Raw genomic sequence first — 24,287 nt, 5'->3', positions numbered from 1 at the left:
TACCCCTGGCGCTGTGACGTCAGGGAAGAGGCGATAGCAACCGACGTCGGACGTAGACTTTGGAATTCTGGCCGACTGAGGGTAGCCTGCCAGCAGGATAACCCAAGAGTATTGACTACAACAGTGAAACACGATGAACATCAACAAATGGTCACATCAGATTCACCCATCAGCAGCTGAGGTAAAGAGGTAAGCAGCATGAAAGCGGAACCCTCACAGATAAGTGTTTTCTTCTTATGGCTATGGAGGGATCAACAGATTTAGTAGGACCCATGTCCATGTCCTAGCCATGAACATATTCTCAATGACAGTCAGTGTTAACTATTAACAGGAAAAAAAAAAAAAACTACTTTCTATGATAATTTTTTTAGTCACAACCACCATAACACTAGCTCCAGCCTCTCACAACAGTGGTATACACAAACAGCAATTTTTTTTTTGCACAAAAAAATGAAAGTAAATGGGTAAATCTCAACAGGGACCTAGGACCAACTGTCAGAGGGGAAAAGAAATTTGGCAAGCAGTTAACAGGATTTAGCTATGTAGGAAAAAAAAAATTACAAAAAGAATTAAACATTTTCTGGTAAATTTTTTTAACTACAGCCCCCAAAACCAAATAGTTAAACTCCTAATAACAAATTCTGAGGTAAAAGTTACTTTTTTTCTCAAAATAAATTTAAGGGGACCCCCCCAACCAAAACAGTAAGTAGTAGTTTCTGAGATGAAACTTTCAGTGACGATCAGGAATACCACAGACATAGTATAAAATACCTCTTTTTATTGAGAGAAAACTTTCTTCAGAAGAAGGGAACATGGAGAAAGTAATCCCCAAAGGGGTACTTATCTACCCAGTCTTGTCATAGCACTAGTCAACAATCACCCTAAGCCTGAAGAGACGCACACTCTTCAGCAGCAAAAATGTTTGGGCTCCTTATCCACTGACTTCATTTTGCTTCACTTGTGCAGTGCAGTTGGCTAGGGTGCATAAAAGGCACCATAAAGCTTTGGCAGCTGGGTGGCTTGTCCAATCCTTGACAGGATGTCCCATATAATAAGAAGTTATGTACCTACCATAACGTTCCATGTTAGTTGTCTTCTCTCGCCTTCTTTCTTGCTGGATGGGTTCGGAGGCGATCCTTGGCACTTGCTAAGCTCGAGAGCTAATTTTACCAGCTCGAGGCAACCCTATATCCCATGATGCAAGGCGGAGACTACCCAGATCTCGTTTGGTAGCTAAGGAAAATAGGAATATATTCTTCCAACTGTAGAGGAGGAAGAAAAAGTAACAATACTAAAAATGACAATCATAAACATCATAATCCTCTAAAAAGGATCAACCTAATCTAGTGACACTAGAAGTTGATTAGCTAGAAAAAGGATAAAACCTCTTAATAGAAGAGGCATAATCTTCTCGGTCTGACCAGGCTAGGGGGATGGAGGGCGGGACGCAAGAAAGAAGGTGAGAGAAGACAACTAACATGGAACGTTATGGTAGGTACATAACTTCTTAATGTTAAGTTGTCAATCTCGCCTTCATTCTTGCTGGATGGGACCGCGTCCCTAGCACCTCTATCCTGGGTGGCTCAATGGAACAGACTCTTGAGAACGGTGGAACCAAAATTCGCTCTGTCTCTGGAGGCCAAGTCTAATTTCTAATGTGAAACAAAGGTATGAGGAGAGGCCCATGTGGCTGCTGCACAAACAGTGTCTATTGGAAGTCTAGATTGAAAAGCTGTCGATGTAGCTAGAGCTCTGGCAGAATGGGCTTTTGGCTTAGAAATCAACTCTTTGCCTCTGAGCTGATAAATGTAAGTAATCACAGAAGACAGCCATCTAGATAAAGTCACCTTGGAAACTGGAAGGCCTTTCCTGTTCTCTGCATAGGATAGAAACAGTTGATCAGATTTCCTAAAATGTTTAGTTTTGTCCAGATAATATCTGAGCTGGCAGTGAACATTAAGACAATGTAATTTTTGTTCCGCTCTATCAGAATAATTCGGGAAAAACACTGGAAGATCAATGGATTAATTTAGGTTCGTCTGCGATGCCACTTTTGGTAAGAGAGACGGATTAGTCCTTAGAGATACCCTGTCTTTGTGGAAGATTAAGTAGGGAGGACGAATGCAGAGAGCATGAAGCTCAGATACTCTCCTGGCAGAAGTAATGGCGACTAGAAAGAGTGTCTTCCAAGAAAGAAATTTCAACGAACAGGCAGCCGCAGGTACAAAAGGGGGAAGAATCAAGGATGTTAAAATTAAATTTAGATCCCACTGTGGTGGTGGGGGGGGGTCTCTAATCGGAGGTTTAAGTAAAAAGATACCTCGAAGGAATGCCTTGCACAGTTTATGTGACATAATGTTGTGGTCCAAAAGACCTACATGAAAATTCGAAATGGCTGCCAGCTGAACTTTTACTGTGGAGGAAGAGGATCCTGAATGAAAAATCTCAGCTAGGAAGTCCAAGACCGAATGAATCGGAGCAGTATAGGGGTCTATGTTCCTAGCTTTTGCCCAGAAGGAGAAACGTCGCCATTTACTAGTGTAAATCCTTCTGGTAGAAGATGTTAGGGAAGCTACTATGATATCCCGGACGGGATTAGAAATCATAGGAAGCCTGGCTAAGGATGGAAGTGGAGCAACCAAGCAGTGAGGTTGAGAGAAGGTATGGATCGGTGCAGCTGCCCCGACTGGTGGATCAGAAGATCTGGAACCGGGTCCAGATGCCATGGCTGTACCAAGAGATAAAGATGTAGGAACGGAAACTATATCTGTTGAGGCCAATAAGGGGCAATGAGAATCAACTTGGCTCTCAAGGCGGTTGCTTTCTGAATTAGTTGAGGTATCAGCGGAAAGGGGGGAAAGGCATAAAGAAGTCCCCGGGGCCAATCTTGGGTTAGAGCGTCTCTGGGGGGATGGCCTGGAAGGGGGAAGAGAGAGAAGAAGTCTGGGCATTTGCTGTTTTGAGGTGTAGCGAAAAGGTCGCAGCAAGGAAGGTTGCTCTTCTGAAAAATCTCTTCCATCACTAATTGTTTGAGAGACCACTCGTGAGGCATGAGAATAGCTCTGCTCAATCTGTCCGCTAAGATGTTGGATTTCCCGGGGATATGCGTTGCTATCAGAAACCGCTGAGAAGAGAATGCCCATTGCCAAAGTCTGAGAGCCTCTCGACACCGTGGATAGGACTTGGTTCCGCCCTGTTTGTTGATATACCACACTACGGACATATTGTCCGTTTGGACTGCAATAGTTCCCAGGGGAAGAGAGTCGTTGAGGGCTTGCAACGTTAAAAGCACTGCTCTCATCTCTAGGACATTTATGTGCAGATGGTATTCGAAAGGTTGCCAGGTGCCATGGACCATCCTGCCCTGATAATACACCCCACCCGATCAGGGAGGCGTCCGATGTAACCATGGCGACCGGGGCAGGAGGAACAAAGGGTCTGCCCTGATGGATTTGAGGGGACGATATCCACCAGGTCAGATGCCTTTTGCAAGTTGGAGTGATTACGAACCTGTGATGCATGGGTAGTTGTTGAAAGGACCATTGGGCGAATAGCATCCATTGTAGAAGACACATGCAAAAACGGGCGAAGGAAAGAAGTGTTATGGCGGCCGCCATAAGACCCAATACTTTCAGAGCAAATCTGTCCTGAATTTTGTAGCTGAGAAGAATCACCTGGACGTGACTTTGAATGTCCAAGATCCTTTGGTCTGTTAACTTTGCTGAAAGTTGTACGGTGTCCAATTTTGCGCCTATAAAAGTAATAGATTTACAAGGCGACAAGGCAGATTTTTCGAAATTTATAGAAATCCCTAGCCCTCTGCAAATGTGAATGGTGTAATCTCTGGCCTGGAGAAGTTGATGCCTGCTGGTGGCAGTGAGGAACCAGTCGTCTAGATATGGAAACACCTGGAATCCTTGACGTCTCAGGTGAGCCGTAACCGCTGCCATACATTTGGTGAACACTCTGGGGGCTGTAGTGAGTCCAAAGGGCAGGGCCCTGAATTGCAAGTGACTGGTCCCCAGCCGAAAGCGGAGAAATCTTCTGGAGCGCCTGTGAATTTTTATGTGATAGTATGCATCCTGAAGATCTATCGAGCACATCCAATTGTCCTTGCCCAGAAAGGGTAGAATGGACTGAAGCGTGACCATCCGGAATCTTGATTTCTTTACAAACTTGTTTAGTTTGCTCAGATCTAATATTGGCCTCCAGTCCCCTGTCTTTTTTCGAACTAAAAAGAACCTTGAGTAGATTCCGGATCCTATTTCGTCTGCTGGGACTGGCTGGATGGCTCTTTTTGCTAGCAGTTTTGATATCTCTAGTACTGCTAGTTCTCTTAGACCGGGTGGAACGTCTGGAAGGGTTCCCTTTTGCTGAATTGGGGTTTGAATAAAGGGAATTTTGTAACCCTCGGATATAATCGACTGTACTCATTTGTCTTGAGAAAGGGAAAGCCAGGCTATTGGGTACAGCGATAATCTTCCCCCGACTGCCTCCGAAGGTGGACAATCGGGCAACATCTCAGGGATGCTGGAAGGGTTTGTCAGAAAGAGGCTCTCTGCTACCCTGATTCTGCGGACCCCCTCTGCCCCTGGGGCGGCGTCTGTTATTGTTACAACTCTGCCTCTGGGGGTAAACTGACCTCGTGCGTCAGGCGTGACTCCTTGAGATTTGCGGAACCACATTTTTCCTCCCTTCTGACCTTTGGGGTAAGGTCTTGAAGGGGTGGAGAAACGGACTCCTACGGCAGAAACAGTCTTGCCATCTTGTTCGCATCTAGTCAAAGTGTCTTTCACTTGAGGTCCGAACAAGGTCGAACCATCAAAAGGGGAGTTTGTGAAGGACACCTTGAAGGGGTCTGCAAAATTACAAAGCCGCATCCAGGACTGACGCCTTAAAGCCACTCCTGTGCCTGCGGCCCTACTCGCTCCATCGGCTGCATAAGAAATGAGCCGCATGGAGGAGTTAACAATAGCGTTAAGGATTCCTAGCTGTGAGCTAATCTTATCCTGAGACCCAGCAGCTGACGGATCCTGTAAAACTTCTCCCAACTCTTTAAGGACATCTCTTTGAAGGCGGGTGAAGTGGCACAAGTAGTTCAGCGATCGCATGGCAAAGGTCGCTGAAGAAAAAAATCCGCTTGTCGTACCTGTCCATAGTCCTAGAATCCTTGTTAGGAGGATGGACAGGTACTGAAGGATCAGCTAGTTCCTTCTTGGTGGCTGCAGCCACCACCATGGCACCAACTGGGACACATTTTGTCAAATATTCTCTATCTGGTGGGGCCGTAATGAATTTAGAAGGCCTCCTAGGAATAGGTTCCACCGAATCCGGGGCCATCCACGCCTTCCGAGCCACTACATCCATAAGAGGGTCGAAAGGCGGAGACACCCAGGAAGTGGAGGGTCGAGATCCGAATGCCTCCAGGTATACTGACTCGTCCTCAGAAGGATTAAGGGAGGGCCAGTTCCCCCTCTGCTTAAGGAGTTCAAGGATGTCTGAGAAAGAGACATCCTCAGAGGAGGACCTTGGGGATCCCTCCGTCTCATCCAAGTCAGTATCAGATGTAATAGACTCGGGGGAGTCTAGATGTTTCCTCTTACATGTCCTCTTAAGCGGAGGTTCACCTGACGGATCAGGAGAAGCCTCGGCAGAGGAAGATATTCCCAATGGGGAAACCTGAGGCGTTGGATCTCTGGGTCCGGGAGCAAGAGAGTGGGAAGGGACGTCAGCAGGCACTTTAGTGGGAGGAGCTGATGGAACAGACTGTTGACTAATCCCAGGGGCTAGTACACTCCTCATCACCTCGAAGGCTCCCCCATCAGAAAGACCAGAAGGTTCCCGCTCTGAAGAGATAGGAGCTCCAGGCCTCACCGAGAGGGAAGGCTCCGAGGCAGATGGGGCTGAGCTCACCAACGCCGAAGCCCCGAGAGGGAGAACGGGGTCGGACAAGGGTCCAATGCCACTCGCCCCCTCAGAGCCAACAAGAGAGACCAGACGCCCGGATCCCTCCAATGAAGGCCTCAAGGAGGAAATCGGAGCAGAGGACGACGGAGCCGAAAGGGGTGGTATCGGCTCCGAAGCTACAACAGTCACGGCTCCGAGGAGCTCTGGTTCCGAGCTCTGTAAGAGAGTCGAAGGAGGAATGTTTGGTGGATGTGAAATAGCTACCGTCTGTTGAGACGGGCTATGGAGCATTTGGGCCAATGCCTGAGACTTGAATAGTCTACTCACCACTCTCTCTCGAGGTCGTGATCAGACAGCCTGGACGACAGAGAAGAACGGCTCCGATGGCTCCGCTCCGAGAGCAAAGGTGATCTCGGAGCCGAACGTATCGATTCTAATGAGGGGGATCGAGATCTCTTTTTAGAGATAGATGGAACCGAAGGAGCCGAGGATACATCGGCTCCAGCTGGAGCCGACACTGAGTGTCCAGATTTGGCAGTATCGGCGCCGGATGGAGCAGATACCGTGACTTCTAGAATGGAAGGATCGGCTCCGGCCGGAGCCAATCTTGACACTGGAGAAGTTAAACCAGTAGCCGACGGCTTGGGACTTGCAGCCGAAGGCTTGATAGGTTTCGAGGGCTTCCCCGGCGCCGACTTAGTCGGGGAGCTCTCAGGCTTTAATAAGCCACTCAATATCAATTTATTTTGGCGCTCCTGCAGGACTCTTGGACTGAAGGCATGACAGACAGCACAAGAGTCCTGCAGGTGCAGAGGTCCCAGGCAGTAAACACAAGAAGTGTGACCGTCTGTCAGACACATCGTCTGACAGCACGAGTCACACTTCTTGAAGCCTGAGACCTTTGTGTCCTTCGACATAGCTGTGTCGAGGAAACACAAGTTGATACGAAAAAAACACTGACACACACACACACACACACACACACACACACACACACACACACACACACACACAAAAAACACCCAATCCAAAAATCTAAACTAAACAGGGATACAACACAGTCAGACACAAAAAAATCCCTGACAGGAAAAATTTAGGAAAGGGGAGGGCCTAAGGCCTAACCTAGGGAAAGGGGATAAATAACCCGAAAAAGAGGGAACACTAACGGGAATAGGGTTAAAATAAGCATTAAGGTTAACAAAAAAACAACTAAAGTTATGAAATTTAAAAGGGGTGAGACTAAAAGTCTTATTATTAAGAAACTTACCTGGAGCTGGTAAAAGAGGCGCCTCGTTAGCAAAGCGGCAAACGAGATCTGGGTAGTCTCCGCCTTGCATATGGGGTTGCCTCGAGCTGGTAAAATTAGCTCTCGAGCTTAGCAAGTGCCGAGTCGGAGCCGAGGATCGGCTCCGAACCCATCCAGCAAGAATGAAGGAGAGATTGACAACTTAACATCTTAGGTTACTCCAGCACTCTAGTAATGAACTTCAGCAATTTTTGTATCAACAAGCACTTTCTGCAGAATGTTGTTGTTTGTCTTTCGGCTTTTCCCAGTTAGGGGTCGCCACAGAGAAACTCCAGTCCGCTAATGATTGGCAGTAGATTTTCATGAACGCCGAAGTGCCAGCTGGACGTCCAACCTTCAACAAAGGCACGCCCATTTACGCATGTCTTTCGAACACCAACCAACCACGGGGAGGACATGCAAACTCCACACAGAAGGCACTCCCCACACTCCAGCTGAGAATCGAACGGGAGAACATCTTGCTGTGAGGCAACAACGCTACTGCTGCACCACCGCGGCTTAGTAAGCACTTTCTGCAGAATAAAAAGTACAAAACCTCTAATGCCTGGCATTAGTGATTGACTGAAATTTTCACTGATTTACCAGATAATTGAAAATTCTATGAAGAATTTTACTCGACAGATCTAGGAGAATAAATCAGGGAAATTCTCCACATTCAGAAACAGTTGAGAAATATGCTACAACTTCCCACAAATTCTAATAAAGTTTATTTTACTCCCTGTTGTCAAAAAATCTGTAAAAGATCTACTTTTAAAGAATGAATCATAAAACTGTTGTATGACTTAATGACAGAACGCCAATATGTCTAAGTGAAAGTAAGTAAATATTGAAAACAATGCACTGAGATCTGTACACTATGTACCATTAATCCACATCCAAAAATACTTGCCAAATCATCATCTGGAATGATACAAAAATAAGTAATATTTTAACTGCTCTCCGATTTTTTTTTTTTGTTACCAGACATACCTTTGAAATGGCACAAACCTTCCTATGCACAACAGCCCATTCGCACATATTAACACTGAGGTTATAACAACCCTGGAGAACAGAAACACTCGCTTCTTAAGTGAAACAAAGAAACTGTTTTCTGAAAGGCTGCGTAACCTCAAAAAAAAGTAGTTATGTACTTACCATAATGTTCCATGTTTGTAGTCCATCTCGCCTATATTCTTGCTGGATGGGTTTCGGAGCCGATATTCGGCTCCGACTCGGCCTATACTAAAGCTCGACAGCTTTTTACTGGCTCGAGGCTAGCCCCTATCCCATGGTGCCTCACGGCAATTCCCCAGATCTAGTTTGCAAGAAAGTAATAAATACCTATCAGGTAATAATAATAAGAAAGAATCTGTAAAACTACAGGAATGGATAAGAAACATAATCCATTCCAGGTGGACAATAAAGAGCAAAGTCAGGCAGCCCCAAAAAGAGGTCCACTAGATCCCCCAGAAACGAGAAGGGGGTTGGAGGGAGGGACACAAGAATATATCTCGCTGTAATTCTTGCTGGATGGGACAGCGTGCTTAGCACCTTCATCCCGGGTGACTCAAGCGAAGAGACTCTTCAGCACAGTGGACTCGAAAGATGACCTGTAACGTATGTGATCTTGCCCAAGTAGCTGCTGCACCAATAGTATCAATTGGGAGCCTAGAAATAAGGGCGCATGAAGTAGCTATAGCCCTAATAGAGTGACCTTTAGCTTTTAATGGTAATTGTCTACCAGCTTGTTGGTAAGCAAAGGATATGCAATCCGAAAGCCATTTTGAAAGAGTAATTTTTGAAACAGGTAAGCCTTTTCCTTTTGTCAGAAAAGGAAACAAAAAGTTGATCAGATTTCCTGAATTCTTTGGTCCTGTGTATATAGAATCTGAGTATCCTGTGGACATATAGGTGGTAAAGTCTATACTCTGATTTATTAGAGTGGTTTGGAAAAAACACAGGTAGCTCAATGGTAGTATTCAGGTTGTGTTCTGAGCATACCTTAGGGAGAAAGGAAGGGTTTGTCCTAACAGAGACTCTGTCCTTGTGAAAGATAATGTAAGGAGATCAAATAGTTAGGGCTTGAATTTCCGATACTCTCCTAGCCAATGATATAGCTACCAAAAACAGGGTTTTCCATGATAACAATTTTAAGTCTGACGACGTGGATGGTTCAAAGGGTGCAGAAATCAAAGATGAGAGGACTAAATTTAAGTCCCAGGGTTCTAAAGGTTGTTTTATTGGGGGCCTAAGAAGAAGAACTCCTTTTAAGAAGGTTTTACAGAGGGAGTGTTGCATGACTGGATTTCCCATGAAACCAAAATGGAAATTGGAAATGGCAGCTAATTGAACTCTAACTGTACCGGCTGCCGCTCCTTCATGAAAAATTGTTGTTAGGAAGGATAAAATGTATTCTAAAGGAGCTGTATATGGATCTAAGCTCCAGTCCGTAGCCCAAAGGGAAAACCTTTCCATTTGCTAGAATATAGTTTGAGTGGAAGGATTATGGGATGAAATTAGGGTGAGTTTGACCGTTGGGGATAAGGGAATGCACCTGGCTATATGTGGAATTGGAGCAGCAATGCTGTCAATTTTAGGGTGTGGATGGAGGGGTGGAACTGTCCTGATTGATGAATCAGGAGATATGGAGATGGAGCCAGAATCAATGGTTCCTCTAAAAGGTAGGGCCACACTTAAGGAAACCAAACTTGACGAGGCCAGTAAGGAGCAATGAGGATCAAGGAACTCCTCAACTGTCTTGCTTTCTGTATTACTTTGGGTATGAGTGGAAAGGGAGAAAAGGCATAGAGAAGTCCCAGGGGCCAATCGTGAACTAGAGCATCCCTGGGTGACATCCCCGGATGGGGAATGAGGGCAAAGTAGCTGCTGAATTTGGTGTTCAGGTGAGTGGCAAATAGATCGCAGTAAAGCTGGCCCCATTTGTGAAAGATCTCTTTCCTAACCATTGGATTCCGGGACCACTCATGAGGCATCAGAATTGCTCGGCTGAGTTTGTCCGCTATTACGTTGGATTTCCCCGGGATATGCGTTGCTATCAGGAAGCATTAAGTATCCATCGTCTATTTCCAAACTCTTAAGGCCTCTCTGCAAAGCGGGTAAGACTTGGCTCCCCCTTGTTTACGTACCACACAACAGACATGTTGTCTGACTGAATCGCAATCGTTCCAGTGGGAAGGGAGCTGTGAAGTGCTTGCAACGCATATAGCACCGCTCTCATCTCCAGAACACTGATGTGTAAGTGGTTCTCGTGGTTTTGCCAAGGACCATGGACTGTCTTTCCCAGATAATGCCCCCCTGGACCCTATCTGGGAAGCATCTGTGGTCAAAATTGCTTTATCTTGGGGAGGAACAAGTGGACGACCTATGACAAGTTGTTTCGTGTGTAACCACCATGTCAGATCCCTTTTGCATGCATTTGTTATTAATATCTGGTGAGACAGTGGAAGGTCTTGCATCGACCACTGTGCAAACAGCATCCATTGGAGAATCCTCATATGCAGACGAGCAAGAGGAACTAATAAGTTGGCGGAAGCCATAGTCCCTAGGACTTGAAGGATGAACGAACTGGTACCCCACCTAAGTACCATGTTCAATCATAGCCTCACCTCAGGCTTTGTGCCTACTGAATGGCGCACAGCGATGGCTATCCCACTCCACAAGGGGGGAGCCACCACGGACCCCAGGAACTACCGCCCCATTAGCCTGATGAGCCTAGTCTGCAAGGCCATGGAACGTATTAGAACTTATAAACAAAGACATGGGTAATCTCAAAACTCTGGACCCCACCCAGTTCAGGTTTGTAAAAGGCAGATCATGTCTCCTAAACCTGATAGACTTCTTTGAAGCAGTCACCAAAGCCATTGACAAGGGTAAGGTGGTTCACACAACCTATCTAGATTTTGCCAAGGCTTTTGACACCATCCCCCACCCTGGAATTATAGAAAAACTCACTAAACTAGGTATAAATCCCTATGTCACAAGATGGGTTGCCAACTGGCTCACTGACAGAACCCACACTGTAAAAGTAGCAGACTCCAAATCCGATTTCAGACCAGTGACAAGTGGAGTACCACAGGGTTCAGACCTGGGTCCTCTACTATTTGGTATCTACTTCTCTGAAGTACAGGCTAACACAGAAGGTCTTTTGCTAACAAAGTTCGCAGATGACTGCAAACTAGAAGCCATAATCAAAACTCCTAACGATGTGGGCATCCTACAAAAGGGCCTCACTGAGACAGATGCCTGGTGTCAAAGCCATGGCCTCAAGCTCAATGCCAAAAAGTGCACTGTCATCCCCTTTGGTAAAAACTCTGTACCCATGAACTACAACATAGCTGGTAGTATACTTAACACTGAAAGTGTGATAAGAGACATTGGGACACAGGTGGACAGTAGTCTCTCCTTTGATAATCACATTGCCACAGTAGTCAGGAAATCCTTCTACGTGGCACACCTCATCTCAAAAGGTTTCTCATCCGGAAAAAAAGAGGTCATTGTTCCCCTCTACTCATCACTCGTTAGACAAATTAAAGAGTACAGTGCCCCTTTTGGCATGTACCTCACAAGACATCTACAACAACTGGAAAGGCCGCAGAAATACCTCACAAAGAAGATTACTGGCCTCAAACAGATGCCCTACGCAGACCGTCTAAAAAAAACTCCAGCTTTACTCCGTCACATATCGCCTACTCAAAGGTGATCTCTGCCTAACATACAAAGCTATGTCAAATCCAGAGCTGTTGGACATGCTCCACTTAAAGAAATCCCAATCCCTCCAAGCTACACGCTCTAGGGACCTAAACCTTGTCACCACAATAAACAGAACATGCCGGAGAGATAGATTCCTGTCCCAGAGACTTCCCATACTCTGGAATAAACTACCTATCGATATCAAACAAAGCTCCTCATTAGCACTCTTCAAGAAAAATCTTGATGACTGTATGGGAAATAGGAAATTCACCTCGGGGATCACCACTGTGGCTCTGCTCGACAGTGGTACAGGAAAATAATTTTCTTGGGTGGCAAAAGCCAGGGTACCTTTTTGGCTGGGCTTGTATAGGCCCCCCCAGGCCGATAGCCTAGTATCTATCTATGAACCTACTCTGGCCTGGACTCTGTTTAATAAGGATCTGATCTGACTGCATAGAGATTCCACTCTTTCCTATGTTAGCTTTACTGACATGGTGGTTGTGTCTATTGCTGACCCTAGATATACAATATGCTGCGAGGGAGATAAAACTGACTTTTGTAAGTTGACAGTGATGCCTAGGCTGGCGCACCAGGATAGAATCTCGTCCCTGGTCCTTATGAGTTGACGCTTGGTGGTAGCAGTGAGGAGGCAGTCGTCTAGGTATGGAAACACCTGTAATCTTTGACGTCTCAGGTGAACTGTTACCAGTGCCATGCATTTGGTAAACACTCTCGGGGCTGTAGTGAGGCCAAAGGGCAGTCTTCTGAACTGAAAATGACTGACTCCCAGCCAGAAGTGCAAGTGTCTCCTGGAACGCTTGTCCATTTTGATATGGTAGTACGCATCCTGGAGATCGATTGAGCACATCCAGTTGTCTTTCCCGATAAAGGGAAATAACGACTGCAGAGTGACCATTCGGAACTTTGATTTTCTTACATACTTGTTGAGCCTGCTGAGATCTAGAATTGATCTCCAGTCCCGTCTTTTTTGAAACTAAAAAGAATCAAGAGTAAGTTCCGGATCCTACTTGCTTTGCGGGGACTTCTTGGATGACTTTTTTGTAGCAACGAGATGACCTCTGATGTTGCACGGTCTAGCTGGATGGGTGGTACGTCTGGAAGAGACCAGTTTGTTAGGGTTTCGGAAATAAAGGGAATCAGGTAACCTCTAGATATTACTGCGTGTACCCAACGATCTTGAGTAATAGTTAGCCAGGCGCTTGGGTACAGCGATATACACCCCCTGACTGCCTCCAGAGATGGACAGTCGGGCAACCCCTCAGGGTTGATGGAAGGGACGATCAGAGAAAGTTTCTCTGTCTCCCTGATGTTGTGGACCTCCTCTGCCGTGAGGGCGGCGTCTTCCATTATATCCTCCCCCTCTGCCCTTGGGGGAGGGTTGACCTTGTGCCTGAGGAAAACCTTTTTGGGATTTGCGGAACCACATTTTCCCTCCTGTTTTACCCTTGGGATAGGGTCTGGATGGGAGAGAGAAACTGACTTCAACGGCAGATAAGGTTTTTCCTTCCTGCTTGCACCTAGTCAAAGTCTCTTTCACTTGGGGGTCCAAAAAGACATGAACCATCAAAGGGAACGTTAGTGAAGGAAGACTTGAAGGATTCCATAAAATTACAAAGACGGATCCACAAATGTCTCCTGAGAGCTAGTCCTGCTGTGGGTGCCCTGCTCGCTCCATCTGCCGCATACGAGATCAGCCTCAAGGATGAGTTAGCTATGGAAGTAAGGGTGGATAGCTGTGCGAAAACCTTGTCCATGGAACCCGGAACTACTGAACCCTGGAGGGTATATCCTAACTCTTTCAGGAGATCCCTCTGAGGACGAGTGAAATGAGTCAATTAATTCAGCGATCTTAGTGTAAATGCCGCTGAAGAAAAAGTACGCTTCCCGTACCTATCCATCATCCTGGACCCCTTGTTAGGAGGATGGATATTAGAAGACGTCTCAGATAATTCCTTCTTGGTGGTCGCTGCTACCACCATAGCATCAACTGGAACTCCCCTTGCTAAGGAAAGACTTGTCCTCAGGTGCTGTCATAAATTTGTTTGGCTTCTTCGGGACGGCTTCCACTGAATCTGGAGAGGTCCATGCTTTCCGCAAAATGACCCCCAAAAGTTGGTCATAAGGTGGTGTCACCCAAGAGGTGGAAGGTCGGAAGCCAAAGGCCTCAATATACACTGATTCATCCTCAGTAGGGTTAGAGGTCTTCTAATCACCGCTCCGTCTAAGGATTTCTAGGATGTCAGAGAAGGAGACATCCTCAGAGGGAGATCTGGGGGACCCTTCTGATTCCTCTAAATCAGTGTCTGATGTGACAGACTCAGGGGAGTCAACATGTTTCCTCTTATATAACCTCTTTCGAGGGAGCTCTCCAGTGGGATAACCTGGGGAGGTCTCGGAAGAGGGGGTTGTCTCCAATGGGGGCTGCTTGGGCCTCTGGTTCCCTACTCTGTGGGGGTGGCAAGGGGGAAGAGGTTGCTGCCTGTTGCTGGTGGGACACAGGTTTCAAAGGAATGGCTTTGGCAGAGGATACAGCCTTCTCTATAGCTTTGAAAGCCCCCCCCCCCGCTCCGAAGCAGATGTGGGAGCCGAGGCTCCGAGAGGGAGGGTCAGTTCCGAAGAGAACCCAGGGTGACTGTCCCCCTTGGAGTCGGCACGAGAGCGTCGCCTCCCAGAACCCTTGGCTCCAGACTGAGCCATCGAGGATAGAGTAATTGGCTCAGAGAAAAGAGGCTAAATACCCGGAGCCGAAGGGTCGAAGACAGAGGAACCTGACGTAATAGGCTCCGAGAGCGAAGCAGTCGGAGGAGGAACAGTGATCGGTACGGGAGACGGCTCTGAGACCTTTGGGTCTGGAGGGATCAATTTTCTAGCCATAGCTGGATCCAAAAGCAACCTCTTCACCACCCTCTCAATGTCCTCATCTGATAGGGTCCTGGAGGATCTGGTGGAGACTAAAGACCTCCTTCTCTCCAAAATAGGAGATCTCACAATAGGAGATACAGTCTCGATGTCAGGCAAAACCTTCGGTACCGAAGACGGTCTCGGAACCGATGGAATAGACTGCACCGAAGATGAAGCAGAGTCGGAACCGGAACTCCTTGGTTCTGATGATTTAGACTTTTTGGTCGGCTCCAAAGTTGGTACCAATGATTTTCTCTTTGAAGATTTTGGAGCTGCCTGACCAAGTTCCAGCTGTTCCTGGAAGGAACTGGTCATGAGACCCCTGTCAATAAGCTTTCTTTTCCTTTCGTTTAACACTCCTGTACTAAAAGCGTGACAGAAGGTGCAAGGTTCCTGTAAATGGGCTTCGCCCAGACAATATACGCAACTGGTGTGGCTGTCTGTAAGAGACATTTTCTGCACACATCTGTCGCATTTTTTGAAGCACGAAGGGCGATGATCCTTGTGATCCTTATCTTTAGACATAGTTAAAGACTAAAAAATAAAAGTGTAAGGAAGAAGTTTTTTTTTTTTTTTTTTTTATTATTATAACAGTCACACATACACACAGGGAGGAAAGGCCCTCTAACTTGAACAGGCACTACGGCCTTCTAATTTAAATGGGCCATACAGTCCTAAGGGGGGAATAGGAGTTGAAAACTTTCAAAAAACAGACGCACAATACAGAAGAAACTATTAAGATATATATATATATATATATATATATATATATATATATATGACAGAAAAAGGTGATAGAAAAGGACTAAATAAATAAATAAATCGTTCTACTTAGCCAACGAGCCAGTAAGACACAACCTTGAAGCTTTAAAGGCAAACAAGATCTGGGGAATTGCCGTGAGGCACCATGGGATAGGGGCTAGCCTCGAACCAGTAAAAAGCTCTCGAGCTTTAGTACAGGCCGAGTCGGAGCCGAATATCGGCTTCAAACCCATCCAGCAAGAATTATGGCGAGACAGGGCTACATAACACCGCAGACTTAGAATAAAGTAGCGCAGGTTTTGTCCTCACATTTGGGTGTAGGAAGCTTTCCCTCTGTAAAAAAAATATACTAAGGCAGTGAAAACTGTGTTCTCCTTTCTGAACTGTTTACAAAAAACACAGTTCATTATGTTGAACAAGGGACACTATTCACCAAGTTTCCCATTTCTAAATATAATACCATTCTAAACAGTAAGCTGAAGACCGACCTTTTATGGCTGTGGCCTTTAGAAATTAGTATAAAGCCACTTCCGTATTCTCTGTTTGGCTTTTAAATCATTTGTCAATATGTGATTGAGCTTCCAAAATATAACACTGCAAACCGCTCTACTTGGTCTTTTCCCATACTGACTTGGGATTAACTTACCTCTTTATGTCACCTGATGTCCCCGCCTTCTTCTGTATAGACTTCCGCTTCTTTAAGGAAGAATCTTGTCTTACCAGTGTCACTCCAGGAGGACTGGAAGGGTTGCTGACTTCACTCACAGGTGGCACATTCTACCAAACAAACAAAATGAAATAGTATGTTAATGAAAACAAGGTAAAATACAGTTAGCTGAGATACCTGCTGTAAAAGACTTACCAAAAATTATATTTTATATATATATATATATATATATATATATATATATATATATATATATATATATATATATATACATATATATATATATATATATATATATATATATATATATATATATATATATACATATACATACACACACACACACACACACACACACACACACACACACACACACACACACACACACACACACACACAATATTCTGCCAAGGATAAAACAGCTGGCCAGCTTCAAAAGCTTCACTGCACCTTCCGTGCGTCCAAACCATTCAGCAGCTCAGCTGATCTAACTAAAATACAAGTTTGGGTGAGAAGCCGTCCAGAGATTTCCTGCCAGCAGAAGGAGGGAGGTTGAGCCTTGAAAGGTCAAGGATAAGAACAAAAAATAAATGTCCTTACCCTGGCATAAAAAGCACACTAAAAAGGGGGGAATGGAGGGAAGCAGCAACTGCAGCAGTGATCATTCAAACATCTACTGTTATGGTAAGTTCAGTTTACACAACTGTACTATGTTCTTCAAATTGATCACTGCTGCAGTAGCCTTAGCTATATGTTTAATTATATTTGGGTGGTGGAAGGAGAAGGACCCAGGAGCTCCTGGAGAATAGTTCTAACAAAGCTTGATCTGAACCTAGAGAGGGAATTCAGCTTAATAGTGCTTTGTAAAAGTTTGCACAGATACCTAAGTAGCAGCTTCTAGACAGTATACTGTCTGACACTTCAAAAAACACAGAAGCAAAGGTCGTTGTAGAGTGGTCCCTGACCCTGCATGGAAAAGATTTATCATGGTGAGTATAACAAAAGGTAATAACCTTAGACAACCATTTGTAAATGGTCTGTTTTGACACCAGTTGTCGCTTCTTACCTTTACAAGAAATTAATATCTGATATGACGATCTGAAAGATTTAGTTCTGTCAAGATAGTACCAGAGTTGTCTGTGGAAATCCAAGGTATGGTGTACCCATGGTATGGAGTATTCTCTCTCTCTCTTGTTTTTCAGTTCAGGAAAGAAAATGGGGAGAAGGAAAGTTTGGCTTAAAGTAAACTTGGATACAACTTTAGGCATAAAAGAGGGATTATTTCTCAATCAAACCCTGTCCTTGTGGAAAATGAGGTAGGCTTGACTCACCACAAGGCTTGCAACTCTGATACCCTTCTTGCAGAGGTCAGAGCAATCAATAAAACTGTTTTCCATATTAATAACCTCTCATCAGCCAGATTAGCTGGTTCAAATGGCTTAAGTATTAGTTTCTCTAACACAAAATTAAAATCCCAAAGAAGGGCCACCAGTTTACTTGGGACACCCTCTTATGCAAACCCCTTTCAAGAACATTCTGAAATGCAATTGCCTCAAAAGAGGAGAATCCATGGGCAGATGTGAAATGGATGACAAATGAACCTTAACAGAGGAATAAGAAAAGACGCAGGATAGTAACTCACACAAATACTATAAAACCACCTGAATGGATGCAGTTATGTTGTTGGCATCAATTAGAAAACCTTTTCCATTTGCTAATATATGATTTTCTAGCATCAGCTTTCTTGCCTCCATTACTACCTGCTGCACATCCTCAGAAAACAGGTACCTAAAAGGAATTAAGACCCTATCGTCCTGGCAGCTAACAGAAGATGACTGATATCAGAGTGTATCAAACACCCCTGTTCTTGTGTGAGTAGATCAGTCTGTGAGGACGCTTGTGGTAACTGCCCTTGACCATTTCCCAAAAGAAGGGAGAACCACAGTTGCCGGGCCAGAAGAGAGTCATCACAATGATTTTGGGAAATTCCTTCTGAATTTTCAGAACTACCCTGGAAAGGTATAAACTAACATTTCTGTCCAAAGAAAAGAAAAGGCATCTGTTTTCCAGGCCTTTTTGCTTGGAGTCTTGCAACAGAATTTTGCCTACTGACTGCTCAGGGAGGAGGCAAAGAGGTCTCCCCACAGATGGATCAAATCTTGGAAGACCCAAAAATCTAGTTTCCATTCATGAGGTTCTGCCCTGGGCCTGCTCAGAATGTCTGCCACAATTATTCTCTGACTGAATGTATGATGCCTGTAGTGTGAGACTGTGCTGTGAAGCAATATCCCAAGCTAACATGGCTAGTCTGCAAAAGGGGTACAACCTGGTCCCCCCCTTTTTGCTTTCTGATGTACCACATCACCATGGTATTGTTTGTAACCACTTGAAAAGGCCAAGGGGACAAAGATGGTTCAGAAAATTGAGTGCCTTGACCAGGGAAACTATCTCCTTGACATTTAAGGGCTTATTGTCTGTCCTCCTACACCCCCCTGCACTTTTCTCTCTCCTGAAGCTGCTCCCTAAACTAAGTTTGAAGCATCTGTGGTGACTGACTGCTTTGGAGCAGGGAGGGAGAAGACAGCATCTTGATTTAAGGATATCCGTTGTCTCCAACAAGTGATTTCTCTTCTGGCCAACCCCAGTACTGCCATCTGAAAAGATAAAGACAGGTGATGCTGTGACCAAAGAGAGTTCAGATACCACTGTATCTTTCTCATGTAGAGGCTTTCCATAAGTATCATGAGAATCATAGGTGTCATGAGACCCAAAATCCCGAGATACTTCCTTGCAGTGACTGAAATCTCGGTGGAAAACCTAAAAAAGAAGTTATGTCTTACCGTAATGTTCCATCTGTGTTGTTCGCCTTCTTTCATTCATCACAGATGGGTTCGGTTCCGAGACCTCGGAACTGAGTTGGCCTTTTTACCAAGCTCACTCCAGCCCAAAAAACTACAGCTAAGTCTCTACCCAGAATGCCATTCTCCCTGTTACCTCAGATCGAGTTTGCCAGAGAAAGAGAAGTAAAGCTGAGGCCACTTCTGCACAAATACTCTAGGGGCACCACTTATGAGCTTTAACTTTTGACATAGGTTCGTTACTGAGGGAGTAGATGAAACGTACGTAGGCCCTTAGCCATTTTGATAATGTAACCTTTTTAAACAGCTTTTCCTGTTTTGGGTCCAGAAAAGGAGATGAAAAGCTGCTCCGATTTATGGGTAGGTTTGGTCCTGTCTAGGTAAAATCTCAGTTGTCTATGTACATCTAAGGAGTGAAGGCAATAGTCTACTCTATTGGCAAAATTCGGAAAAAACACTGGTAAATCAATGGTCTGGTTTATGGAGAATTCAGCAACAACTTTGGGAAGGAAGGATGGATTTGTCTGAAGTGATACTCTGCCTTTATGAAATACCAGATAAGGCCTCTTTATACACAATGCCTGTAGCTCCGAGACACTTCTGACAGACATGATGGCTACCAAGAACAAGGATTTCCAATACAAAAACTTAGGTCACACTTTGCTGCAGGTTCAAAAGGTTTTTGAGTCAAAGATTGAAGGACTAGAGTGCGGTTCCATCGTTCCACTGGCTGTCTGACAGGAGGCCTGATATGAGGGAGCCCTTTGAGGAAGGCTTTGCATAGGTGTAGAGAGATAAGAGAAGTGCCATCGATACCACTGTGGAAATTGCCGCTAAGTGTACTCATACGGTAGAGGCAGAGGCTCCATTATTAAAAAACTTAGCCAAGTATTGATTCACTGCAGTTACTGGAGCCGAATATGGGTCCACCATGTTATCCTTGGACCAGATGGAGAACCTTTTCCATTTATCCTGATACAGTCTTTTGGTGGATGGTTTATGAGAGGTCAGAAATGAGGTCTCGAACAGGCGAGGAGAGATTAGCTTGCCTGACAACTAATGGAAGTGGAGAAATCAAGCGGTCAGCTTGGGACTGGACAGATTTGGGTGACTCAGCCTTAGGGGGGTGAGTAATCAGATCTGGTAGAGGGTCCAGAATCCACGGCGGGTATATTAGGTGAGGCAGAAGGAAGGGGAACCAAACTTGTCGAGGCCAGAATGTTGCTATGAGGATCACCTTGCATCTCAACCAAAGAGCTTTCTTTAGAAATTGAGGAATCAAGGGGATGGAAGGATAAGCGTAAATATGTCCCGTGGGCCAGTCGTGGATTAGAGCATTCCTCGGTGTCTCCCCCTCCGGGGGAAGTAGATTGAAATAGCTGCTGCACTTGTTGTTCGATGGGGAGGTGAAAAGATCACAGCAAGGCTGGCCCCAGTGGCTGAAGATTTCTGTCACCACCTCGGGGTTGAGAGACCACTCGTGAGGCATGAGGATGCATCTGCTCAGTTTGTCCGCAATCACTCTGGAGCTCCCCGGGATATGCGTTGCTATCAGAAAGCAGTTGGAAGCTATCGCCCATTGCCAAATTCTCGTGGCTTCTCAACACAGGGGGAAGACTTGGTTCCTCCGTGCTTGTGGATATACCAGACCACTGACATATTGTCTGACTGAATTGCAATTGTCCCGGAAGGAAGAGTAGAATGAAAGGTCTGCAACGCTAGCAGCACAGCTCTCAGTTCCAAAAATCTGATATGCAGGTGGGCCTCTAGGGTGGACCATGGGCCTTGGACAGTCTTTCCCTGGAAATGACCCCTCCCACCCGATCAGGGTAGCATCTGTGGTCACAATGGCTGTGGGCTGAGGGGATTGAAATGGGCAACTCCAAAGTTTGTCTGGCCTCATCCACCAAAAGAGGTCTTGTTTTCAGGAGTTGATTATACGAATCTGGTAACTGAGGGGGTGATAGTTTGGGAACCACTGACAAAAAAGGAGCCACTGCAGGGTCCACATATGCAGCTTTGCTAGAGGCACTATTGGGATTGAAGCTCCATAGAACCTAGGCCCTGAAGAACTTCCCTTGCTGAGACTTTTGCTTGAGAAAGTATCAATCCAAGCTGAAGCCTCAATCGGTGGAGTCTGTGAATTGGGAGTGATACCAGGCAGGACTGAGTATTGAACACTACTCCAATGAATTGTTGTGTAGGAGCAAGGTTTGATTTCTAACCAAAACGACAATGGCACACCAACACCAGATTTCTGAAGAAAAACACCACACCATAAAGTCCAAAGGTTACTCTTACATTAAAGACAGTAACCTTTGGACTTTATGGTGTGGCGTTTTTCTTCATGAATCTGGTGTTAGTGTGCTTTTGTCGTTTTGGTTAAGGTTTGATTTCTCCCAATGTATCGTTACTCCCAATAATTTTGTCAGAGAGAGAGAGAGAGAGACAGTATAATGCAGTGCTGTTTCCAGAAGATGCTGGATGGGGGCAGTGAGGAGCCAGTCGTCCAGATATGGAAACACCCAGAATCCTTTGTCTCAAGTGAGCTGTGACCACTGCCATGCATTTCGTGAACACTCTGGGGTTGCAGAGAGAACGAACGGCAGGGCATGAAATTGGTAATGACTGACTCCTAGCTGGAAGCAAAGCAGACTCCTGGAGCATTTGTCCATCTTGATGTGGTAATATGCATCCCGCAGATCTACTGAGCACATCCAATCGCCTTCTCTTAAAAAGGGAAAAATGGACTGTACCGTAACCATGCGGAATATGGTTTGGGTGACAGACTTGTTTAAGCTGCTGAGATCCAAAATAGGTCTCCAGTCCCATCTTTTGTGGCACCAAAAAGAATCTTGAGTACATTTCGGATCCACGCTGGTCTGGTGGGACTGGTTGGATAACTCTTTCTTGAGACAGCTTTATAATCTCTGAAGCTGCTTCTTTCCTTTGACTGGGTGGAACATTGGGAAGTTTCCTTGGAAGGTTTGGTTGACAAGAAAGGAGAATGGTGTAACCTCTGGTAATGATACTCTGGACCCAATGATCGGTGGTGATAGAGTGCCAGGCAGCTTGGTGCAGAAAGAAACGACCCCCGACTGCTTCCAGAGATAAGCAATCAGGCTGCTCCTCACGAGCGCTGGTTAAGGCTGCCCAGAAAAGGAATCTCTGGAGCCTTGGTTATGAGAACCCCCCTTTGCCTCTATAAAAGCATCTTCCGCAATTGTTAACCCCTCTGCCCCTGGGGGTATCACCACGTGCGGAACAGGAAGGACCCTGAGATTTTTTGTGCCACATTTTTCCACTCCTCTGATTCCTGGAGACGTTACACTGAGGGTTGGAAAATCGTAGGCCTGGGGCAGACCGGGTCTTTCCGTCTTGCTCGCACCTGGCTAGCATGTCCTTTACTTTGGAACCAAAAAGGGACGAAGCTTCAATGGGAGCATTCAGAAGACTTAAAGGGATCAGCGAGTCACAAATGTGCATCCAGGCATGATGCCTCATGACAATGCCCGAACCCGCTGCCTAGCTGCCCCTTCGGTTGCATGTAACAGCAACCTCATGGACGAGTTGGATACTGATTCCAGTGTTGCAAGCTGCGAGGTCACTTTGTCCCGGACCTCGTCAGACAACAGTCCTGCGAGCGTCCTGGAGAGTTCTGAGATAAAGTCCCTCTGGAGCCTCGTACAATGTGCCAGATAATTCCGGGACCATATAGCAAAGGTCCCTGATGCAAAACCACATTTCCCAAGTCTCTCCAACTCCTGGGACTTCCTCTTGGGTGGGTGGACAGTGGGACTTTCCTCAGCCAAGTCCTTTTTCATGGCCACCGCCATCACCATAACACTGACTGGTAACCCTTTGGGCCAATAGGGGTTCTCCTCGGGAGGGGAAAGAATTTTGTCTGGTCTCCAAGAGATCATCTCAATAGAATCAGGGTTATTCCAAGAGCGCTGCACGACGAGCTCGTTGGCAGGCGGGGTCAACCACGAGGTAGAAGGCCAAGCGCAGAAAGCCTACAGGAACACAGACTCCTCAGATGAAGGGTTGGTGGGCTTCCAGTCACCTCTCTGCTTTAACATTTCCAGGATGTCAAGAGGTGACCGAGGGGACCTTTCACCATCATCGTAGTCTGTGTCTTCAGTTAAGGACTCCTCGGGTGAGTCCATGTGCGTCATCTTTAACACCCTCTTTCGAGGAGGCTCCTCAGTGGGATTCTCTGAGGAGGACTTGGAAGAGTGGGTACCCTGAACAGGGGTGTCCTGAGGCTTCCCTGCCCAGTGTTGTGGGGGGGGGGGCAGTGACAACTGCAGCTCAGGGGGTGAAATCTGGGGTTGCAACATCAAAGGAGTGCTACCAGAAGCAAGAGCCTTCTCCATCGTGTGAAAGGCAGGTCCGCCTGAAGAGGGATGGGAGCCCAGAACGGAGAAAGACAACCTCGGGACTGGGGTTACAAGCCGCTCCGACAAACCCGCCCCCATGGATAAAGCCTCAAGCAGGATCAGTGCGGACGTGGCTATCGGCACCAAGGATGGAACCGAGGAGAAAGACGGCTCCACTCCCAGGCCGAAACACCCATCCCCCAATACACAGATTGAGGAAGGACCGGTTCAGCGGGAACCGAAGTCCAAAGAGGCAAACTCGGAGCTGGAGTGAGATGCACTGTAGGAGCCGAAGTGATGGGTTCCATGACAGATGTTGGAGCAGAAGACTTCGGAACCAAGATGGTCGAAGGAGGAGTGTAAGATGGAGTCTGTGGATAGCTCAACCAAAGTCCTGCAGGAGGATGTGTCTTAGAAAGTGTGGGGATCCCCCTGGCTAACAACAGCTGATCCACAAGATGTAACACGTAGTGTTCAGACAGGCTCCTGGTAGATCTAGTGGATAATCCGGATGGGGAGTCATCAGGACATCCAATGAAAGAACTATATACCTGGCCCAGAAACAGATCTACTGAAGAGGAGTACCGAATCCGTGGTGCAAGTTCTGCCGGCACAAAGTCTCTAGTTTCGAGACTGGAAGTAAAGGGGTCAAATCCAGTGAAGTCGGTACAGCGCTCGGTGCCGAAGAGGCACTCTGAGCAGAAAAGGTCGGTTCCAAAATGGAAACAAATGAAGTAGTCGAAGGTGTGCCCTGATCCGAAGTGGCCACGGGTGCCAAAGTTGGAATAGGCATA

General features: G+C 46.0%; 1 protein-coding gene across 4 annotated transcripts in view; it reads right to left on the bottom strand.

Annotated features, from left to right (window-relative positions):
• The window catches only part of RNF168 (ring finger protein 168), a 1,249,390-nt gene that overhangs the window by 504,367 nt on the left and 720,736 nt on the right, over positions 1 to 24,287 (bottom strand). For all 4 annotated transcript variants that reach the window (XM_044070341.1, XM_044070340.1, XM_044070342.1 and 1 more), the window contains exon 5: positions 16,233 to 16,363. In XM_044070341.1, coding sequence (XP_043926276.1) covers positions 16,233 to 16,363 — 131 coding nt within the window. The remainder of the gene's footprint in view (positions 1 to 16,232; positions 16,364 to 24,287) is intronic.

Source organism: Protopterus annectens, chromosome 4.part1 (assembly GCF_019279795.1).
Source record: "Protopterus annectens isolate FY-2018-M chromosome 4.part1, PAN1.0, whole genome shotgun sequence".
Classification (NCBI taxonomy): Eukaryota; Metazoa; Chordata; order Ceratodontiformes; family Protopteridae; genus Protopterus; species Protopterus annectens.
The sequence above is the reverse complement of the archived record's forward strand: the minus strand, read 5'-3'. Positions and strand labels throughout refer to the sequence as shown.